Source organism: Chenopodium album, chromosome 9 (genome assembly GCF_948465745.1).
Source record: "Chenopodium album chromosome 9, dcCheAlbu1.1, whole genome shotgun sequence".
NCBI classification, from domain to species: domain Eukaryota; kingdom Viridiplantae; phylum Streptophyta; class Magnoliopsida; order Caryophyllales; family Amaranthaceae; genus Chenopodium; species Chenopodium album.
Window position 1 is genome coordinate 16,652,509 of NC_137842.1, and position 22,923 is coordinate 16,675,431.

The 22,923-nt window shown below is 34.3% G+C and overlaps 2 protein-coding genes and 1 pseudogene across 3 annotated transcripts; 2 read left to right on the plus strand and 1 right to left on the minus strand.

Annotated features, from left to right (window-relative positions):
- The first annotated feature begins 1,845 nt into the window (after positions 1-1,845).
- LOC145557483 (putative mitochondrial protein AtMg00310) lies at positions 1,846-2,175 on the plus strand. The gene has a single exon (XM_081618662.1). The coding sequence runs from the start codon at positions 1,846-1,848 to the stop codon at positions 2,173-2,175; it is 330 nt and encodes a 109-aa protein (XP_081474788.1).
- A 4,882-nt stretch (positions 2,176-7,057) lies between these two features.
- LOC145558443 (transmembrane 9 superfamily member 12 pseudogene) lies at positions 7,058-10,270 on the plus strand (annotated as a pseudogene). Its single transcript, XR_014092474.1, has 2 exons — positions 7,058-7,242; positions 7,760-10,270. The product of XR_014092474.1 is annotated as a transmembrane 9 superfamily member 12 pseudogene (transcript).
- Positions 10,271-11,600: 1,330 nt separating this feature from the next.
- LOC145558444 (uncharacterized) lies at positions 11,601-17,526 on the minus strand. Its single transcript, XM_081619689.1, has 2 exons — positions 17,019-17,526; positions 11,601-12,337 (listed from the first exon to the last, which is right to left on the minus strand). The coding sequence occupies exons 1-2, from the start codon at positions 17,299-17,301 to the stop codon at positions 11,955-11,957; spliced, it is 666 nt and encodes a 221-aa protein (XP_081475815.1). The 5' UTR covers positions 17,302-17,526; the 3' UTR covers positions 11,601-11,954.
- Positions 17,527-22,923: the final 5,397 nt, after the last annotated feature.

A 22,923-nucleotide genomic window follows, 5' to 3' on the forward strand; every position in this document is an offset into this window, starting at 1 on the left:
AGCTATGGTTCACACATTTTGAGCATTTTGTTATGAGTTATATGAATGAAGGGGAGTTTGATCACTGCCCAAGTGTTCTCTTAGTTTATCATGATCCTACTCAGTATAAAAATCCATTCAGATATTTTAATATGTGGAGCAAAGCTTCTGGTTTTGCAGATATGGTGAAAAGGCCTGGGGTTTACAGGTTCAAGGCACTATGATGTACAGAGTTGTACATAAGCTCAAGAATGTGAAAAACTGTCTAGCTGATTTCAGGAAGACTAGTGTGAAGGATGTCCAGTTGAACTACAGGAAAGCTGTTACTGATTTGGATAGAGCTTAGAGTGATCTTCATGCTCATCCCGATGACATTGATTTTATTGAGAAGGAAAATAGAGCCAGAAAGGATTTTGTGCAGAAGCAAGTCACTTACATGGATTTCTTGAAACAAAAGGTGAAAGGAATTTGGTCTCTTTATGGGGATCAGAACACTACAGTCTTTCATAATGCTTTGAAGAAAAGACGAATGCAGAATAGGGTGTATGCTCTTCTTGACATGCATGGGAAATGGGTGGATAACCCTCAAGAAGTGTCACAGGCTTTCTTGGAATATTATCAGCATTTTCTAGGTACTAATGACCAGAACATATCCCAAGTGAACAAAGATGTTGTTAGGAAGGGCCTGTTTTGAATCAGAAAATGCAAGATTCTCTTGTAGCTCCTTTTACTCTTGATGAAATAAATAGATCTATGTTCAATATAGATGGAAATAAAGCGCCAAGGCCAGATGGGTTTGGTAGTGCTTTTTTCAAGGACCCTTAGGAGAAAGTAGGAAGAGATGTGAGTGAGGTTGTTTCGGATTTCTTGTAGAATCTTAAGATTCTTAAAGAGATAAAAAAACACCTCTATCACCTTAGTTCAATTCCTAAGAACAGCTGCCTTGGAAGTGTTACAGAATTTACTCCTATCTCATGTTGCAATGTCATTTTTAAATGCATTTCTAAAGTGCTTTGTGAAAGACTAAAAAGTGTGCTTCCTGAGGTAATTGCTGAGAACCAGAGTACTTTTGTGCATATTAGATATATTGTGCATAATATAATGATATGCCAAGATTTGGTGAGATAGTATGGCAGGAAAAGTGCAGCAGCTGGATGTTTGATGAAAGTTGACTTGAGAAAAGCCTATGATACATTGGAATGTTATTTTATTGAGGAAATGTTAGAAGCTCTCTTATTTCCTAGAGAATTGATTGATTTAGTGATAATATGCACCAAAAATCCTAAATTCTCACTTATGATTAATGGCTCACTTCATGGTTTTTTCAACTCCAAGAGAGGATTGAGACAGGGAGATCCCCTCTCTCCTCTTCTCTTTATTTTGTGTATTGAATACCTCTCTAGAATTCTAAAGGTGGTCAGTGAGATACTAGGGTTCAAGTATCACCCAAGATGTAAAGCAAATGGGCTGACACATCTTTGTTTTGCTAATGGTCTGATATTATGTTACAAGGGCGATGTTAAATCATTCAAGATGATGATTAGAGGTTTTGAGGATTTTTCTAAGGCCACTGGCTTGAAAGCCAGCATTGAGAAAACTTATGTCCACTTCTTAGGCATGAGTGAGAATGAGCAGACAATTCAAGAGATTCTTGACCTTATCGGTTTTGTTAGGGACATGTTACCTATCAAGTACTTGGGGATACCAATCTGCTCAAGGAAGATTTCTGCAGCTGAATATAATCAATTACTTGACAAGATGTATACAAGGGTTAAAATCTAAAGCTTTAGGAACTTGTCTTTTGATGGCAAACTTAATTTGATAAATGATGTATTGATGAGCATACAAATGTATTGGGCACAAATAATGATCTTACCTAAAGGTCTTTTAGATAAGATAAAAGTCATATGTAGAAGCTTTCTCTGGCATGGTGATACGAAGAATAAACCAGGATGTTTAGCCTGGGAAAAGTTGTGCTTCAGAAAGAAGAAAGGAGGTCTAGGCATCATTAATGTTGGGCTATGGAACATTGCTGCAATGGGTAAGCATGTAAGGGCAATTGCTCACAATCAGGAGAATTTATGGGTGAGATGGGTAAATTTTGTGTACTTAAAAGGTAGTAATTGGGCAGATTATGAGCCTAGTGCTACTTGCAGCTGGTATTGGAAACAAATTTGTGAAGTGAAGAATAACTGAAGAATGTTATTTCTTCAGTCTCTCTAGGGCAGGGCAGATATAAGATCAGCAAAATTTATGAGGCCTTGTAGGATGAAAAACAAATTTGCAGATGGGATAAGGTGGTTTGGGAAAGAGTAGCTCAACCTAAACACCAATTCATTCGTTGGTTGTCCATTCAACACAGAATGAAGACTAAAGATAGATTGCATACACAAATGAGCATTTCTGATATGAAGTGTCTTTTATGTGATGCTTGTGATGAAAATCATAGTCACCTATTCTTTGACTACCATTATAGTAGCTGACTCTGGCAGCATATCAGAGATTGGATGGGGTTTGGTCCAAGGAGTATTCAGCTGGATACTATGGTCCGAGCCTGCAGAAAAATAAAGGACATATTGCAAAGGTCTATGATACATGTCTGCATTTTAGCAGTCATTTACTGAGTAAGAAACATGCCTTTTTAGGACAAAAAATTCATGAACATTCCAAACATTGCTCAGTTTATAAAGACAGATGTAAAACGCATATTTTTAGCTATAGGAGGGAAGAAGTTAAGTGTAAGTAGTAGAGAATGGCTTGATAGTCTTAGTGTGTAGCTCCTTTTTGTTTGTACAGGAGGGCTGTTTGTTATAGTTTGTTTTCTGCTAGTTGCTCCCTGCAACCTTCCTAAAAGGTTGTAGTTTGCTTCTGGTAGTTTTGTTTCCTATCCTCTAAGGTAAACCCTTCCTAGAAGGTGGCATCTTAGGAGATAGGGACTTGGGGTTTGGTTGACCTTTGAGGTCTTGTGTAGTTTGGGATAGCCTAGTTTGTTAGGCTTGAGCTTGTACTTTTGTACAGTTTTTTGGATAATTCCTTTTAAACATGCATAAAAGGCGTGATCAAGAAATAACAATAAATATCAAGCAACATAATTATAATCATAATAATAATTATAACAATAATCATATTAAAGCATAATAGCAAGATCCTAGGCATGATACTAACAAGATTAATAACAAACTCTAGCATGTCACTAAACATTAAAGATCAAAGCTTTAACCCTAACATGATACTATCATGAATATCAGGAAAGAAATAGGAAGCATCGCAGGAATCACAATTGTCATATTTGATATTAGAAATTATATTTGTTACCCTAAACATGATACTAGGAAGATCAAAACGCCCTAACATGACACTAGGAATCATAATAACAACCTAGACATGATTTTTAAATCATAATATCAATAAATCAATTAAATCACTTACTTAGATGTCTCGTATCTCTTTCTAATAACAAAATACACGCGTTAGTAACTTCAAGGAAAATAATAAAATTAAACAATTAAATTAAATTATTGAAAGAGAGATTTGGGACCAAACCCTCAGAAATTAAAACCTTTCACGTCTAGGGCGAAGGCAACTTCGAATTTGGCTAGGTGTGTCTAGTGCTAATGTATGAGGAATTGTGTTTGTAAAAGGGTTGGCTAGAAAGAGAGAGAGAATCAAGAAATTCTTGATGAGAGTTGATGAGAAGAATTGATGATAATTGATGAAAATTGATGATGAAAAACGGAGGTTTTAGGAGGCTATTTATAGAGAAAATCAGCCAGATGGATAAAAAAACAAATCAGAGTTTCGACAAGAATAAAACTGGTTAGCACCAGACGCTGGACATTAGCGCCAGGCGCTGAAGGTTAGTGCTAGGCGCTAATGCTTGTCGTCAGGCGTTAATAATCAGTTTCACGCGTTTTTTGTTTTTATCATATCTTTTGATCTGGAAGTCCAAATAAGGCATATAATATGTCGTTGGAAAGATCTTGAAGTCTACTTTCCAACCCAATTATAATCAGATTAAAATATTTTGTAGATAAAAAGATATGGCCTAAATAGTGGAAGGGTATCAGTATTTTGTAGATAAAAAGATATGGCCTAAATAGTGGAAGGGTATCAGTTTTGGATAAAGTTTCATATCTCATTCATATCTTTTTCGTTATAGCTCGGAATTAATATTATAATATATCATTAGAAAGATAATTTCAAGATCTATCCAACCATATAAAATTTGGATAAATATTATGAGGAACGAAAATAAAATCTGACTGTCTTTGAACATCTTTAAATTCGAATAGAATTAGGATTTAAGAAAGGGAAAATTTTAAAAAAGGAAAGTTTTTATTTAACTCAAATTCTTTAATCTTATCTTTTCAAAAAAGATAATTAAGATCTTTTAGAAACTTATGGAATGTTCTAATTAATCCTAATTAGTTTAGGAATAGGATTAGACCTTTGGACCCTCCACATGATCATTGGGCCGTAGGTAAGATCCGGTTCGAGCCCAGTTTAATATTTTGGCCATAACTTCCTCATTATTCATCGGAATTGGGCTTATAATATATCATTGGAAAGGTCTTTTCAAGCCCTATCCAACTACACTATTATTGGACCCTTATCATGGACCAAACTAAACTGGAATGCACGTTTTTCATAAATAAGGTAAGAAAAGAAATATTTTCAAAAACAGAAAGAAGAGATATTTTAATAAAAACATCCTCATCACTAGACTTTTCACACTTTCGCCTTGTTCGATAATTAAATGACATGAAAGGTATTCATCACTGGGTTTGATTCTGGGGAGACATAAATGGGTGTCTACAGGAAGCGGGTAAAGTACGATTCCAGTTGTCGAGCAATTGGATATGGATTCCTTCCTTTCTCTTTCTCTTCTCTTGGGGAGTTAGAAAAGGAAGCTATTGCATTTCTAAAGCGAATCCATAAGTTCTCGAAGACTCAGGACATTGGGGCACGTGTTGTAGCTCATATCTTCACTAGGATAGGATTTGCGATAGCTAGAGGAGTGGAGCCCAGATTGTATCTCGGCTTCCCACTAATTTTTTGTAGGTTGTATGACTTTGTCTATTTTTGAGATATAATAATAATAATAATAATAATAATAATAATAATAATAATAATAATAATAATAATAATAATAATAATAATTTATTCTCCTAGGGCCCTAATGTACTGTCTCTGCTCAGTAATGTTAGTTTATCAAATATAAGTTCAGTTCAGCAAAATAATTTCAATTCAATAAAAATTATTAACTTTACAAAAAAATGTAACTAAAAATCAACGAAGTATTTTTAATTCAGCAAGAATAATTTCAATTAGGTAAAAATATTTTAATTCAGTAAAAATAGAGAGATTTTTTTATATATACCCTAGTTTTCATTGCACCCAAGTGTAACTTTAGCTTATTCTGATGATTATTGTTTAAAAATTCCTTTGGTGTGTATATAAAAAATTTTCAAAAAAAGAAAAGACTAGGCCCTAATTTTGGATAAAGTACGTATCAAATATTACCTTTATTCTTATATATTTGGCGCGCTTTCTATTTGGAGTATTTTTAGAAAGTTCGACTATTTTATTTTATTTTATTTATTTATTTATTTATTTTTTTGCAAACTCAATAACTACTTTATCCTTTTTTTTTTGGTAGGAAATACTTTATCCTTCTTACTCCACACTACTTTTACTATTCTACTCAATATCTCTTGTATTTTATCCACTAGAGTGTATCCGTACAAACGCACGGTATATACGAAGCATGTATATTTAGAAAGAAAAACAATAGGAGATATGAAAGTTATAAATAAAATTTTTTTTTGGAGAAGTGGAATTTATTTAATTGGAGGTTATAGAAAAGAAAAAAAAATGCATAAAATTTGAGTTGAGAATTAGGCTTTTGGAGGGCTGTGGATAATTGAGTCATAAATTATACTCCCCCCGTTTTAAAATACTTGCTCCACTTTTCATTTTCGGCCATTTTTAATACTTGCTCCATTTTCTTATTTAAAAAGTTTTTACAATATTTAATTCATTTCTCTCAACAAGTGAGACCCAATAGAATTATATTTTATTACCTTTAGATTTTCTCTCCTCCAATATACCTTTCACTAACCCCACTATCTTCATATTTTTTACTTTCACCTAAAACTCCGCGCATAGAGAAATATAGCAAACATTTAAAAACAGATGGAGTAAAAAAAAAAATCTTTATTACACTCACTCAAATTTTTCCAAATTTTCTAACATGAGAGTTCACGATAACTAGATTGAACTTTTGGGAATGAAGTAAATATATACATTGCTAATCCACGATATCTCTAAAACACTTAGGGGTCGTTTTAATCTGTTTAAGGTATTCTTTAAAGGAAATGGGAAGCAACTACCCTCATTCCCATTGTTTTTGTTTGTTGGGTATATTTTCTTATTCCTTTTACCTTCTTCATTCCCCCAAATCCTTCCAAGTTGATTCCCCACCGCCAAGGTACTTCCTTAGCCACCACTATACCACCACCCTCCAACCTACCCACACCACTGGAAAATCACCACCGCACCACTACCCCTTCCCCACCCTTCGCCGCACCTACCCCCACCCCTCCCCCTAGAAAGACCTCCCCTCCCCTCCCTTGAAAAGCCCTCCCCCACCCTTGTAATAACCTTATAATCGCACCACCTTTAAAACGATCGGTTGTCCCTCCCTAACCCCTGGTTGACGTTTTTACGGAGACAGTTGTGCGAATTTTAGGTTAATGAGGGGGTGGGGGAAGGGTTTCAGGGGAGGGAAAGGATTTTTGGTGGGGGGGGGGAGAGCGGCGAGTGGTGGCTAGAGAAAGGTGAGAAAGTGGAAGAAAGTAGGGGCGGTGTGGTGGTGGGGTGGCCGAAGAAGGTGGCTAGTTTCCTTTTGTGTTTTAGGAATATTTATTATTCACTTTCTTTCGATTTGTTTATCCCATATAAACCAAGCGCCCTTTATTATTGATCCACGTGTAACCCTTATTTTCACAGTATCCCCAAAACACCCTTAAACACATCCCTAAATTCCGAAAAATGTCCTCAATATGCCATGCGCCCATGCCTATCATCCCTCAAATCTCACATGTTGTGAAAGCTTACTTGCAGTATACAAGTTGTAGTTATACAATCACGTTCTCCCTAAAAAAAACATTTTTATAAAAATAAATCGATTCATAAAATCTCAACCTCGAATCTTCCACTTTTGCAATCTCATTCAAGTTCATCGAGATCTACTTCAGGCAAGTTTCTCTTCTCTCTTCTCTCTTCTCTTTAGCCCTAATTCCCTCATTCATGTGATCTACTTATTTTTTTTTTTCCTGTTTTAGATTAATTGATGAATTTGGGTTTTTGATTAGTATTTCCTATTATCCAGATCTGATTTTAATTTCTGGTTAATGTTTAATTTAATTATTTTTGTTATTTGCATCGAATTGCATTAGGATTTTGTTGTTGATTTTATCTTTATCAACGCATGTTTTATAAAGTTTTGTAGATTTCGGTTAGTTTGGTTAATTCAAGATTATTAAAGTGATTTTTTTTTTCAATTTATGATATCTGTTGTCGAAATTCGAATGTATTTGGAGTGTAAATTTTACTAATTAATTGGAAATTTGGTGGGTTTTTGTTAATGATTTTGTTTGATTACTCTGATGGGATTGTACTCTTGAAATTTGGCTGTTTAATTACTGTGATTTACACTTTTTAGATCTGTTATATTGGCCTGAATATTATATAATGTGTATTGTTAAATTATAGGTAGATTTGATGCTGCAAAACGGTTGGGTTAGTTATATAGCTTAGATCAAGTTAGGTTGAATTGAAGATTGAGCTGTTTTGCTGGTTTTCTATTGCAATGGCTTCTTCGGAGAAGAGGATGCTGCGAATTAACCGGGTTTTCTTGTGCTTGTTCCTATTTGCTTTTGTTTGTGAGGGATTTTACTTGCCTGGGACTTACATGCACACATACTCCAATGATGATGAAATATATGCGAAAGTGAATTCGCTGACCTCCATTGAGACTGAGCTTCCCTTTAGTTATTACAGTCTTCCTTACTGTAAGCCACATGATGGGGTTAAGAAGAGTGCAGAGAATCTCGGAGAGCTTCTCATGGGAGATCAGATTGACAACTCCCCTTACCGATTTCAGATGAATAGGAATGAATCTGTTTTCTTGTGTATTACTAGTCCTCTTAATGAACAGGAGGTAAAACTTTTGAAACAGAGAACTCGCGATCTATATCAGGTTAACATGATTTTGGATAATCTCCCTGCAATGAGGTATGCAAACCAAAATGGTGTAAAGATCCAATGGACTGGGTTTCCAATTGGATATTCTCCAGCAAACAGCAATGATGATTACATTATAAATCATCTGAAGTTTAAGGTTTTGATTCACGAATATGAAGGAAGTACTGTAGAGATTATTGGTACAGGGGAAGAAGGTATGGGAGTGATCTCAGAAGCTGACAAGAAAAAGACATCTGGTTTTGAGATTGTTGGTTTTGAGGTTGTTCCCTGCAGTGTCAAGCATGATCCTGAAGAGATGTCAAAACTTCACATGTATGATAACATTAATTCGATCAATTGCCCTGGGGATCTTGAAAGGTCTCAAATCATAAGAGAGCAAGAGAGAGTTGCTTTTACTTATGAGGTTGAGTTTGTGAAGAGTAGTACTAGATGGCCATCTAGATGGGATGCTTACCTAAAAATGGAAGGTGCACGGGTGCATTGGTTCTCCATTTTGAATTCCCTCATGGTGATCTTTTTCTTGGCTGGAATTGTGTTTGTTATATTTTTGAGGACTGTAAGAAGAGATTTGACCAGGTATGAGGAACTGGATAAAGAAGCTCAAGCACAGATGAATGAGGAGCTGTCAGGATGGAAGCTTGTTGTGGGTGATGTATTTAGAGAACCTGAGCATGCTAAACTATTGTGTGTGATGGTTGGAGATGGTGTTCAGATTACAGGAATGGCCGCTGTGACTATTGTCTTTGCAGCTCTTGGTTTTATGTCACCTGCATCAAGGGGAATGCTGTTGACAGGAATGATAATACTATACCTATTGCTGGGGGCTCTTGCAGGATACGCTGGTGTATACCTATGGAAAACCATCAAGGGAACACCCGATGGTTGGAGGTCTGTTGCCTGGTGGAATGCTTGCTTTTTCCCTGGGATCGTCTTTGTCATCCTCACTATGTTGAATTTCCTCCTTTGGGGTAGCAAGAGTACTGGTGCTATACCAATATCTTTATACTTTATCCTTCTCTCCCTTTGGTTCTGCATTTCAGTTCCCCTCACTCTGTTTGGAGGTTATCTTGGAACCCGAGCCGAGCCTATTCAGTTTCCTGTGCGCACCAATCAAATCCCCAGAGAAATTCCTGCTCGAAAATACCCTTCATGGTTGCTTGTTCTTGGTGCTGGTACCCTTCCATTTGGAACCCTGTTTATCGAGCTTTTCTTCATTTTGTCCAGCATTTGGCTGGGAAGGTTCTACTATGTCTTTGGTTTCTTGTTTGTTGTCCTCTTGTTGCTGGTGATTGTTTGTGCTGAAGTTTCTGTGGTCCTAACTTACATGCATCTATGTGTTGAAGATTGGCGTTGGTGGTGGAAAGCATTCTTTGCTTCGGGTTCTGTTGCTCTATATGTCTTCCTTTACTCCATTAATTACTTGGTTTTTGATCTCCAGAGTCTCAGTGGACCTGTGTCAGCTCTACTTTATCTGGGCTATTCCTTAATTATGGCAGTTGCGATTATGTTGTCTACCGGCACCATCGGATTCCTTATGTCATTCTACTTTGTTCACTATCTGTTCTCATCAGTAAAGATTGATTAAGGTTACATACGATGATTGCTACACGATATGGCATTATCTACAGAACAAAAGAGGAGATTTTGTTGCCTATTTCTCCCATATTTGTCAAATGTCCTCCTCGGGATGGACGAAAGGTTACTAGATATAGAGGATAAGAGCATTTAGCTGCATCTGAAGACCTGATGAAGCAAGGCCTTTTTTTTTTTTTTTTTTTTTTTTTTTTTTTATCTTTTTTTCTTTTTTTTTTTTTCCTCTCTCTAGCATGTATTCTCCTTTTATTTTTCTTTGTTTTTCCCTCTATTGTTTAGTTTTGAGTTGTATTCTCTTAGATGTCCTCGTTTATATACCGGTTTCCACCGGCAGAATTGTACTCCATTGGATGTATTTTCATCAATTAGATTTTAGACCAAATGTTTGTTTCATTCACATTCTTTCTACATGAAGTATCATTTTATTTGAGTTTTAAGTTTAACTGAGCAGTTCTTATTTCTCATTGTATTGATCTGAGTCATCCGACGTTATAAACTGCAACTTATTGATCTTCATAATGCTTGGGAAAGCGGCAAGTTTGATCATAATTTAACACCTTAAGTGCTGTCTGCAATGCGTAGAGACTAGAGAGGCTCTAAAACATAGAGAACAACCTTCTAAATTTGGACAATGACAGTACGACACAGTAATGAGCACTTGAACAAGTAATGACTGCAAGAATGTGAACGAGAAAAAGGGGGGTCATGATATGATTCTAAGTAACTTTTTGTTCAAGGACACTGGAACAGATACCTTACCAATGCTTGATCAAAAGCATCACTGGGATTTGCATTTCTAGGCTACAATCTAATCAAATCATCACAGTTTGCAAAATATCGAGCATCAAGTAGCCTTTGAGGATGAGCTATGTATATGGTTATCGTAAACACAAATTTTAATCTGCAAACTATAGATTCAAAATAAATGAATGAAATGAAATAAAGTTATAATTTATTAATTTGATGATTTCTGGGTACAATCTTTATTTCGATCTCCATTGGACTTTGACTTGCTTCACAAACTGACTTGAAGATATTTCAAAGTTCTTTTCTCTCTTATTGAGGGCCGTCGAGGTTTGATCTTGTCCAAGGATGATTTTCTAGAGTAGAACGACACGATAAAAGCTTGAAAGTTTTTCTTTTTAGAGGTTTAGGGTTTTCTAATTCTCCTCGAAGACACCTTTAGGTTTAAGGTTCGATGTACATTAGAGTTGGGCTTTCAATATTGAACTTGACTGTTATAACCCATATATAATGAAAACAATTTCATTAAAATAATTAAAATTCAATAAATTTAATTTATTACACTCAAATTAATCAATTTAAATGGCCTCAAAAAAAAAATTAAAAAAAAAATATAATCAATTTAAGTTAACAGTCAAATAAAATTGAGTCAATGAGTTAACCTTTGACTATAATGTAATATTATATCTAATGTGGCACTTATATAAAATTTTACGTGCCTACATAAAAAGCGTTTTATGTCTTTTGGTCTGCTAATTTTGGTCTGCTAATAATGTATATTACATATATTACATACCTTGCTGAAAATCTGATCCTTGAATGACAGTCACACAATTTCTGGCAAATTCCAATTCCAAAAATGAGAACAAGAGAGAACAGACAAATCCCAATTATGATCCTTGCGAGGCCCTGTGCTCGACAGTTATTTAAACGTTCAGTTCCTATAGCTTGTTGAGGCCATGTTGATGCCGTTCACAAGTAAGCCATCAATTGGCAATTTTAGCTTTGATTCCAAGTACAGCAAGATTTCAACTAGTTTGCTTTTATTTCTTTGTTAACATTGTATTCAAACAAAAACAAAAGGTTGAAAACCAAGCTTGAACTTTTAGGTTATGAACCAGAATTTCAAACTGTTCAAAACTTTTATCACTACGTTCTTCTATAAGAACAAACATTCCCCTGTTAAAACTATAAATTAAAAGATGCAGTTGGGCAGGTCTATTACATATGGAGTTAACTTATGGAGTTAACTAAACTCGAACACCATTGACAATGAGTAATGTGCCAATGCGGGCATCTTCTAATTAGGCACCGATTTACACCATAAAACAAAAGGGTGCATAATTTTGAGATTACATGGGGCATTTGCTTTACATGGTTTTCTTGCCATCAGAGTTTGCAAGGCCTTGACCAATTTCCTGCAACTGGCTACGAAGGCTCTGGTTGTCCTCAAGCAACCGATCATATTCAAGAAGTAGGCCTTCAGATTGCTTTTTCAAAGCCTCTGATTTAGATTCAGCAGATTTAACCTCATCTGTTTTGGCAGCACACTCAGATTCCAAGGTCTTGATCCTAGACTTCAGGGAAGCAACCTCCTCCTCCATGGCTTTTAGATCCTCTGAACTACCATTCTTGGCATCATCAAAACTCCGGCTTTGTTTCTTTACCGCCTCCATTGTCTTTCTGAGTAAGCGGAGTTCTCTGATGTAATGATGCAACCTGTCCATCATCAGTCCAAGGAACAAGATGAATCCTGCACATTATCAATTAATTCAAATCTGTCAGTAGCCCATGATATTTGGCTTCTCTATACACATGCTCAATTTTACATTTGGGTATGGTGGTAGATATTTCCTTAATTTTATTAAATATACCAAGTAGGAAGACGTGGAAAAATAAGAATTAAAAAAGAAAAGAAACATAAAACATACAGTACTAATCTAACTTTTTCATTGGCTATGGTATCGAAGCATATACTCTATCTCTGCCTGATGCCTTCAGTTTAACAGGTCACTGGATAATTACTTTTAGAGTTTAAGGCATCATAGTTTTTCTCCCCATTCCCTACGGTGCCTTTTCACCCTTTTCCCCATTATTGAATGTCTGGCAAATTCAGTGCTGATGAGTAGTTCAGTAAAGTATGCAAATATCCACCAAAAGGGTTGGGATAAATCTTCAAACAAATAAAACCTAAGAAACGCCTAGAAGCCAGGATAATGACATAAATTAACCTTCCAATAGGCTAAGAACAACTAAACCTAGCACATGGAGGTTTCCGCATCACAAGATACCAATAAGAGTAAAATAATTCAAGGGTGAGAGTCCTAGCCTAGATGACACACCGAAAAAATATTGGATTGCATCATCATATAATTGTCTGTCAGCAAACAAGCTGAAGGCTGAAGCAAAGATTTGTAGCTTAAATTGTCAGCAAACAAGCTGAAGCAAAGATTTGTTAATTCGTATACAAGAAGAAAGGCAAATAATGGGATGGAAGTATACAAAAAAATATTTCTATATAATTCTAAGATAAGTTAAACCATATTTTGAGAATACTAAAAAAGCGAACGAGGGACAAGCTTAAGGCTGAAATAATTTGGTTGACGGATTTGAGAATGTGACCAAATACATCCAATATTCCAAGTACGCAAGGGGAAAGTAATGTTCTTTAAATTAAAAAGGCAATAGACAAACTGAAAAACTTCATTGTTGCCAAAGGATGTAACAATATTGATTATTATGATGAGAAAAAGATTGAGTAGAAACAGCCGAAAGCCTTAAACTAACCTTGGACGGCTTATAGTAAGCAATTGTTCGTATCATGATAGTAGTTTCTTACAAGTAATTTAATAAATAAAAAAAAACCAACAACAACAACTACAGCAACAAAAAAAAGGGGTTCTCTTGACATATTTTTCCCTTCTAATCCCAAATATGTAATCAAAGATAGAGTAAATGGGAAAGGAGGAAAGCAACACTCAACAACCTATAATATGAGTTAAAAAAATCAAGGGACAATTTGCAAGGAAATAACGTGGTGGTTTATAATAAGGGAGTAGCATTTAAATTGCTAATATTGAACTTTTTAGTGATTAATAACGACAAAATCAGGAAATATAGTCTAATTAACAAAAGAATTAGCATGCATACAATATAAATACTTTTCCTTAGAAGGCAGTGATACACACACAAAGCATTAGTAAAAGTGGGCTGTGGATACAAATAAAAAGTGGGTTGTGGATGCAAATTAGTAGCCCTAAAGAACACTATGAGGCTTTCTTATAAACTCTACAAAAAATTGAAGTATAAAGTTTTCATAGATGTTTTTGAATTTGAGAAAGAAGTAGAAATGTAGTTTAATATACTTGTGACATGATGGAGAAACTTACATAGGAAAAAGATGTTCAGGAAGTAATGGATTATAGATCTTCTTATATTAAAATGAGTATGATACTAGTCCTAGTTTTCCCAAGTTACAGCTAACTACTTCTCAATTTACTTGCCCATTTTTCTATTTAGGACAACCCAATTTAATTGCCCCATTACCTTCATACAAATCTTTTCTCTTCACTTTCTCTGTTAAGTTGGGACTACATTCACCCACTCATTTTTTTCCCCTGTCAAACTATTCTTTTTCAACTTGCATAAAAGTGTGTGCAACTAGCTATGAAGAGAGTAAACTGGGAGAAGTAATAAAATTTAAAATCAACTCCCTCTATTTTAAAATTAATCACAACAGTAGGATGCACACATAGTTTAACAGTGAAAAGAAGGGACCAAAATGGGAATTTTTCATAATATAAAATTATAAGTATTGTTAGTGGGGGTACATTTTATCGTTAGTGCGAGGGAAAAGTAAGATATCATAGACACTAAGGGTGAACAAAAGATAGAAATATTTTTTTTTAAAAAATAAAATATAAAAAAATAGTGCATATGGCTGATGGGGGTCTTGTCCCACAGAATAGTGTAGCAATAAACCGAAAATGAATGTAAAAGGAGAAGTGAAGAAATTAACTTGACAAAGAGAACTTAATTTTGATCTTATGAAATAATCAAGGTAAGTGGCGAAAGCCAAAAGCCCACATCTATAGCAAGTTGCTTTGATCATATGTTGATGAATATAAGAGGGAAAATTTTAGGAGTTAAGAAAGCTTTGGAGAAGCGAATGTCCATGAATGCCTTTTCATATAGTCATATTGGTCTTATAAACGAGATGAAGAGAAGGATAAAAAATCGAAGGACTTCACATAGGCCGACAATTACTAGGTTTACAAAATGCTCAATTCTCGATCATATACTCCATACAACAGCAATAGATCAATTTGAGAGAAATTTGCAGAATACTTCTTTAACCCAAAAAGATTGTAGGATTGCAGTTTGAAGTTGACAGGTCCTCTAATAAAAAGTTTAAGACTAGTTGATAAAGCGAAGAAGCCGAACAAGGAATTCAATTACGGAGCCATGGACAATACTAGGGCTGTCAAAAGCTGACACGACACGATAACCCGACACGAACCTGACACGAAATAAGGGGGTTTGGGTCAAGGATTCTCGACCCGTTTACATAATTGGGTCGACCTGAAGACGACACGAAATTAAACGGGTTAGGTTTGGGTTGAAACCCGAAACTGACACGCATAACCCGATTATATGAATGGGTTGAACGACAACCCGTCAACCTGAACCCAACACGCTTAATTTATTAATTAGTTAATTAAAAAAACTGAAATTTTTTATTCAAAACTTGTAATTTTGTAAATTACCTTGACACCATTTATACATTTTGGTAATTTTTTGGCGGTTAGTTTGGCGAAAAAAATATATATTTCTCTTTGGTAAATTTATACTTAATATGGCCGTTAATTTGAGACAATTCTTATGTATGGTTGTATTGTTAAAACTACTAGCTTTAAACTCTTGGTATCTTTTGCTAAAACTACTAACATTAAACTGTTGTATATTTAATGAATAAATGATGTCTGTTGTTTTTATTTTTGAATTGAATATTAATTAGTTTTACATACTGTGTGGGTAAAAGGTTACCCGGGTAACCCGTTTAATAAGCGACTTGGTTTGGGTCAAGGGTTTTCAACCCGTTTAATAAACGGGTTAGGTTTGGGTCAAGGGTTTTTCAACCCGTTTAACATCGACACGAACACGAACCTGACACGATACGACCCGTTTGACAGCCCTAGACAATACTTCATAACAAAAAGGCAATTGATAATAGATTTGCTATTAAATAGTACCACAAAAAAGCATCGACCCTACCTCTCTACGAGGCTTTTTTGGACAAATATATGGATCCATGTAATCTAATATTATATTCCATAATATAAGGAGGTGTTAATAAGAGTTCAAATCTTGAATATGGACATAGAGAATAATCAATTTAAAGAACAATCTACTTATCAAAGCAAGAAAAAACACCTATCAATGACGAATTAGATATTTCTCGTGCAGAGATGACAAATCAATATGTTACCAAATGCAAAATGATTGTCTTAAAAATTCTATGTCTCACTATTCAGATACAAACACGATAGATTGTTATATCTTGTAAATACAAACTCGATAGATTGGGATATCTTGACTTTCAATTAATATGCTACAAATTATTTTCCCCTAATCATAAGAAATAAATTTGTTTTAAAAGTTAAAATTGCTAATTTAGAGTCTTATTTACGTTATTCGTTATTTCCTCTCCATACACATTAAACTTTAAACACTATTGAATATTAATCAATAAATTTATGTTTGGATAGCATGATTTGGAAGGAAGGGTCTTAAGAGTACAGAAAATCGATGCTGGGAAAACTTGAAATATTACACTACCCTTACTAACTTAATATCCCACTCAACTTTGGTCAAGTATGCAAGTAATGCAACCATGACAGATTTTTTCATGTTTTTTGAATATTCAGTTCCTTCAACCCCTCGACTTTTTTTCCCCAAAGATCACTCATTATTGCGAAGCTTATTTAGAAATCTTCACAAGGAGGGTTAGTTATTATATAAAATAGTGGATAACTAGATATTTGGCATGATCTAATGGCTTAAGTTTAATAAGACTCTAAATTAGCAATTTTAACTTTGAGCTATTAAAAGGAATCTAATAATAGGAATCTACATACCAAAGCGAGAACATATAACTCATCAAATAGAAAAGCCAAATAAAAATGTAATTACTAAATTAATTGAGCTATTAAACTAACAGAACAAATTCAATATATTTATTTAGGTGAACGAATCAATCTAATAATCCTAAACATTAACATCATCATATAGTTCCTTCAATTAGATCTCTGATCATTCAAGTACCGAAAATAAAAAATCCAACAACTTAATTACATACCAAAATACAGAACAAATAACCTAATTCATCATTTCACGAACAAACAAAATACGAAAAAAATTGAAGAAGATCGTACCCATGAGAGAAGTATCGAGAAGACTGCGAGTAAACAAAACCTGATCAGTAGGATTGATGGTACCAGGCTCAATTTCACGCTGTTGAAAAGTGAGGATGCTTGAAATGCTGGTAACGAGCAAAACGAGAATGGTGCCGCCAACAGTGGTGATGACAACAGGTCCTCTTCCTCGCTTCATTCGATCTAAACCCATAATTACGAGCTTTCGCAATGGAGTTCTGAACAAAAGTAGCAGAATTACTGCCATTTCTACGAAGATTATGGAGAAAAGTAGATGAAGCATGGTTGATCAATCGGAAGAATGAAGAACCCTAATTTTTGAGAGGAGAGAGAAAGTGAAAAGAGGGGTTTTAGAGAGTGGAGCGACGGTTGAGAGTTTGGTGTCGTCGGCTATTAATTCTTGTGGTAATCAATTTCAACTTCAATCAACTACTTTGAAAAGTTTGACGAGAATCTTGTTGAGAGAAATTTGAGAATGGTGATTTCATACGTTTAAATTTAAACTCACGACTTTGGAATTTTCAGAAACGGTGGGCTTATACCAGATTACCAGGTGGAATCATCAAAGACAATATTTCGCCTTTCGAAAAATAGAGGTTTGTTTGACATCAATTTTTTTTTAACTAAAAACAGAAATTAAGAAAAAGGTGTTTCTACTAATTTGTTGTAGTTTTTAAAATTATCATGATTTTAATAAGTTTAAATAATTTTTGATTCATTATGGGGCATATATCATATAGTTTTAAAAAACAAAAAAAAAACCAAAAAAACAAAAAACCACAGCAATGCCAAACAAACCCTAGGTCCGTCTTGTGCGATGCACGATTTAATATTTGTTTTCCTTATTTATTTGTAAGTAATACATATTTAAGAAAAACACTAATGAATCATGTGTCTGCTAAATATGGAAGAGAAAATATAGAGAGATGAGGGAAGATTGTTACGTTATATTTTATATTCCATCTAGTACGAGATATATATACATGTACATTACCTAGGAATCCATCAACTGATAAGACCAAATACCCAACTCTAGAGTATTCTAGATAGTACAAGGGATAATAGTCATCTATATTTAGATATTATCATACACTCCCCTTTGGATGACTATATATTGAATAAAGCAATAACTAACATTTACTATAAAACCCGTACAAAATAATACACTATAATGCGCATAAGATGCTGCCTCGTTAAAAACCTTACCAAGAAAACCCAGTGGGAAAAACTATGGTTAAGGAAAAAAGAGTGCAGCGTGCATTAACTCCCCCTCATGACTACATCACTTGAGATCTTTAAGACAACGCAATCCAATGCCGTAACCTAACTTTTTGAATGTTGCTGTCGGAAGAGCCTTAGTAAATAAGTCTGCTAAATTCTCACTTGAACGAATCTGCAATACATTTATATCTCCATTCTTCTAAAAATTATGAGTGAAGAAAAATTTGGGTAAGATGTGCTTTGTTCTGTCGCCTTTGATGTATCCTTCCTTAAGTTGAGCAATACAAGCTGCGCTATCCTCATATAAAGTTGTTGGTGCCTCTTTCCCAGATGATAAACCACAAACTTCTTTTATATGTTGAACTACTGACCTTAACCATACACATTCACGACTAGCCTCGTGAATTGCTAAAATCTCAGAATGATTGGAAGAAGTAGCTGCAATGGTTTGTTTCATGGAACGCCAACAAATGGCAGTACCACCATATGTGAACACATATCCAGTTTGTGACCGACCATTATGAGGATCAGATAAATAACCTACATCTGAAAAACCAATCAAATTTCTTTGGACAACTTTGGGAAAAATAAACCCATATCCTTCGTACCTTGAAGGTAACGAAATAAATGTTTAATCTCATTCCAATGCCTTCGGGTTGGACATGAACTAAACCTTGCTAATAAATTAACTGAAAATGATATGTCGGGTCATGTATGACTTGCAAGGTACATTAGTGCTCCAATTGCACTAAGATACGGTACTTCAGGACCAAGAATTTCTTCATCATTTTCTCGAGGTCGAAATGGATCTTTCTCTACTTCAAGTGATCTTACAACCATATGGCTGCTCAATGGATGTGCTGTATCCATAGAAAATCTTTTAAGAACCTTTTCTATGTATGTTGATTGATGCACAAAGATTCCATTCTCTAGGTGCTCTATTTGTAATCCCAAGGAGAATTTTGTCTTTTCTAGATCTTTCATTTCGAACTCTTTCTTTAAATAATTGACAGTCACTGAAATCTCTTCAGGAGTTCCAATGATTTTCAAATCATCAACATACACTGCAATTATAACAAATCCCAATCCAAATTTCTTTATAAAAATACATGGGCTGATAGGATCATTATTATAACCTTCTTTCAACAAATACTCACTTAGACGGTTACACCACATGCGCCCAGATTGTTTCAATCCATAAAGAGATTTGTTCAATTTAATATAGAAATGTTCTCGAGAACTAGATTTTGCTGCTTCTGGCAACTTGAATCCTTTTGGGAGCTTCATGTAAATGTCATTATCCAGTGGGCCATATAAATAAGCTGTGACTACATCTATCACGTAAGTCAAGTCCTTCTCTTATTGCCAGACTAATAAAAAATCTAAAAGTAGTTGCATCCACCACAGGAGAGTATGTCTCCTCATAATCAATATCAGGTCTTTGTGAGAATCCTTGTGCAACTAAGCGTGCCTTATATCTTACAACTTCACCCTTTTCATTTCTCTTTCGCACAAAGACCCATTTATATCCCACTAGCTTTACACCTTCAGGTGTACAGACTACAGGTCCGAATACTTCTCTTTTTCCAAGAAATTTTAATTCTGCTTCAATTGCTTCTTTCCATTTTGGCCAATCATTTCTTTGTCTACATTCTTCAATGGATTTTGGTTCATGATCCTCATTATTATCCATAACATCTAATAATACATTGCATGCAAAAACATCATCGACGTCGATTTGATTTCGGTTCCATGTAATTCGAGACATGATATAATTTATTAAAATTTCTTCATTATCATGTACCTGAATTTCTTCTTATATCATGTCTAAAGTCTCTTCTGGAGATCCTTCGGAAATTATTTCTTAAATTTGACCATCATCAATCAATGCTCCTTTTCTTTTCCGAGGATTCTTATCTTTGGAACCTATTGGTCTTCCATGTTTCTGACGTGGTTTAGACTCATTAGCAAATTTATTTTGTCCTTCCGGAACATCTATTTTAAATGGAGCATTTACAGCTGGAATATGTGACTTGGTCACTCTTTTTGGGTCAGCAAACGAGTCTGGCAATTGATTTGCTAAACTTTGTAAATGAATTATCTTTTGAACTTCCAGTTCACATTGTTTAGTTCGAGGATCAAGATGGGATAATGATAATTCATTCCATTTAATTTCCTTTTCCAACTCTCTTTTTTCTCCCCCTAATGTTGGGAAAAGTGACTCGTTAAAATGACAATCTGCAAAACGAGCCGTAAATAAATCCCCTGTTGTAGGCTCAAGATATTTAATTATTGACGGGGATTCAAACCAAATATATATCCCCAACCTCCTTTGAGGACCCATCTTAGAGCGGTGTGGTGGAGCTATTGGAACATAAACCGCACATCCAAAAATTCTTAGATGGGAAATATTTGGTTCCTGACCATAAACCAATTGTAATGGGGAGAACTTGTGATAACTTGTTGGCCTAATGCGAATTAGTGCTGCTGCATGTAATATAGCATGTCCCCAAGCAGAAATTAGGAGATTGGATTTCATAAGCAATGGTCTAGCAATTAAGTGAATACGTTTAATTAATGACTCTGCAAGACCGTTTTGTGTATGAACATGAGCTACAGGATGTTCAACATCTATCTCAATGGACATGCAATAATCATTGAAAGCTTGAGATGTAAATTCACTAGCATTAACAAGTGGAATAGTCTTAATGGAAGTATCTGGAAAATGTGCCCGTAACTTAATCAATTGGGCAAGTAATCTCGCAAACGCCAGGTTACGAGTTGATAACAAAGACACATGTGACCATCTAGTTGATGAATCAATTAAAACCATAAAATATCTAAATGGTCCACATGGGGGATGTATGGGCCCACAAATATCTCCTTATATACGTTCCAAAAAACTAATTGATTCAAAATTAATTTTAGCTGGTGATGGGCGAATAATCAACTTGCCTTCTGAGCAAGCAGCACATGAAAAATTATTATGAAGAATCTGTTGGCTCTTCAAAGAATGTCCACATGAATTCGTAATTATTTTTCGCATCATTATTGAACCGGGATGGCCTAACCGGTCATGCCAAACAACAAAATTATTAGTAAACTTCTGGTTTACTCTAGCATAACTTCAATAGCATTGATTTTTGTGTAGTACAAACCACGGGAGAATGTAGGTAGTTTCTCCAAAACATGTTTTGAGCATTGAGTTATATTTGTGATTTGAAGGAATTCGTTATTTTCTTCATTGATTGTCTCAATATGATAACCATTGTTGCGAATATCCTTAAAACTTAATAAATTTCTTTGAGACAATGGGGAGTATAAAGCATCATTTATTTTAATTTCAGTTCCCCAAGGCAATTTTATAGTGGCTCTTCCGGAGCCCTCAATGATATTTGTACTACCCGATATGGTACTCACATTAGTCCTTTTCATCATCAAATGAGAGAAATATTTTTTATTTTTAAGTATTGTATAAGTAGTTGCACTGTCAGCAAGACATAAATTTTCACCATTCATAGCAAATTGAACTTGAGTAATATCCATGTTCTCAACGGGAGGAAACAAAAAACTAATGTGTACGAAGTTCTATATATATTATTTGATTAATATTTTCTCCGATTTCCGATAATTAAAGCAATGGTGCTGATAACGTGTTAAATATGGAAGACAAAATATAGAGAGATGAGGGAAGATTGTTACGTTATATTTTATATTCCATCTAGTACGGGATATATATACATGTACACTACCTAGGGTTCCATCAACGGATAAGACCAAATACCTAACTCTAGAGTATTCTAGATAGTACATGGGATAATAGTCATCCATATTTAAATATTATCATAACATCGCCTTCTTATTAGATGAAATTGAGCTGTAACGAAAAATATGATGTTAAATATAGAGTATTATAATCACATATTATACTATATGCTCCGTAATTTAAATAAAATTTAAAACTTATTCATAAGATGTTAGCATTAATTTGTTGGTTTGTCTTTCATTAAATTTTTTTTAAGAACTAATAAGGAATGGAAACACCAAAAACAACACTAATGTTAAAAGTAGGAGGAGATAAAATGTTTCAAGAAAAATGAAATATTCCAGCCACTAACTTTTAATTTTAATCCATCAAAAAATTTGGTAGTTAGTCAATTTTAGCATAAAACTAGGTTAGATCCCGTGCCATGCACGGTGATTGTTATAGATTATTAATAGATAAATATTATAATCATAAATTAGTCGAGGAACAATAAAAGTATGTGATATGTTAAATTTTAATTGTAGCTTCTAATACACAATTAAAAATAAAGTAGGCAAAAAATCCGAGCAATATTTTTTTTGTTGTAAAACAGATCACAAAATATTTTTAAGAATATAATTTTTGGTTTATAGTTGTCCAATTTTCTGTTTTAGAAAAATTATTTGTGAAATCTTTTTATTTTAAATATACTACATTAATATGGAATATGTACCGTTCAAAAAAAAAATGGAATATGTACAACAAAAATATTATCTTTGAAATTGATTTGTTTCCTTAATTAATAGATTTTTTATATAAAAAATAATTAATAATTAATAATTAAAGACACACCAGTGAATGACACGTGTCATTGCTGGTGTGTCTTTTAGTATATAGTATTGATTGATTGATGTTTTAGGAAATGTGCAATTAATTTAC

Coding starts and splice junctions, on each gene's coding strand:
- LOC145558444 (XM_081619689.1), bottom strand. CDS start 17,301: ATGCTTCATCTACTTTTCTCCATAATCTTCGTAGAAATGGCAGTAATT. Junction 12,338..17,018: donor TCTCGATACTTCTCTCATGG/GTACGATCTTCT, acceptor GATAATGTGCAG/GATTCATCTTGTTCCTTGGA.
- LOC145557483 (XM_081618662.1), top strand. CDS start 1,846: ATGATCTTACCTAAAGGTCTTTTAGATAAGATAAAAGTCATATGTAGA.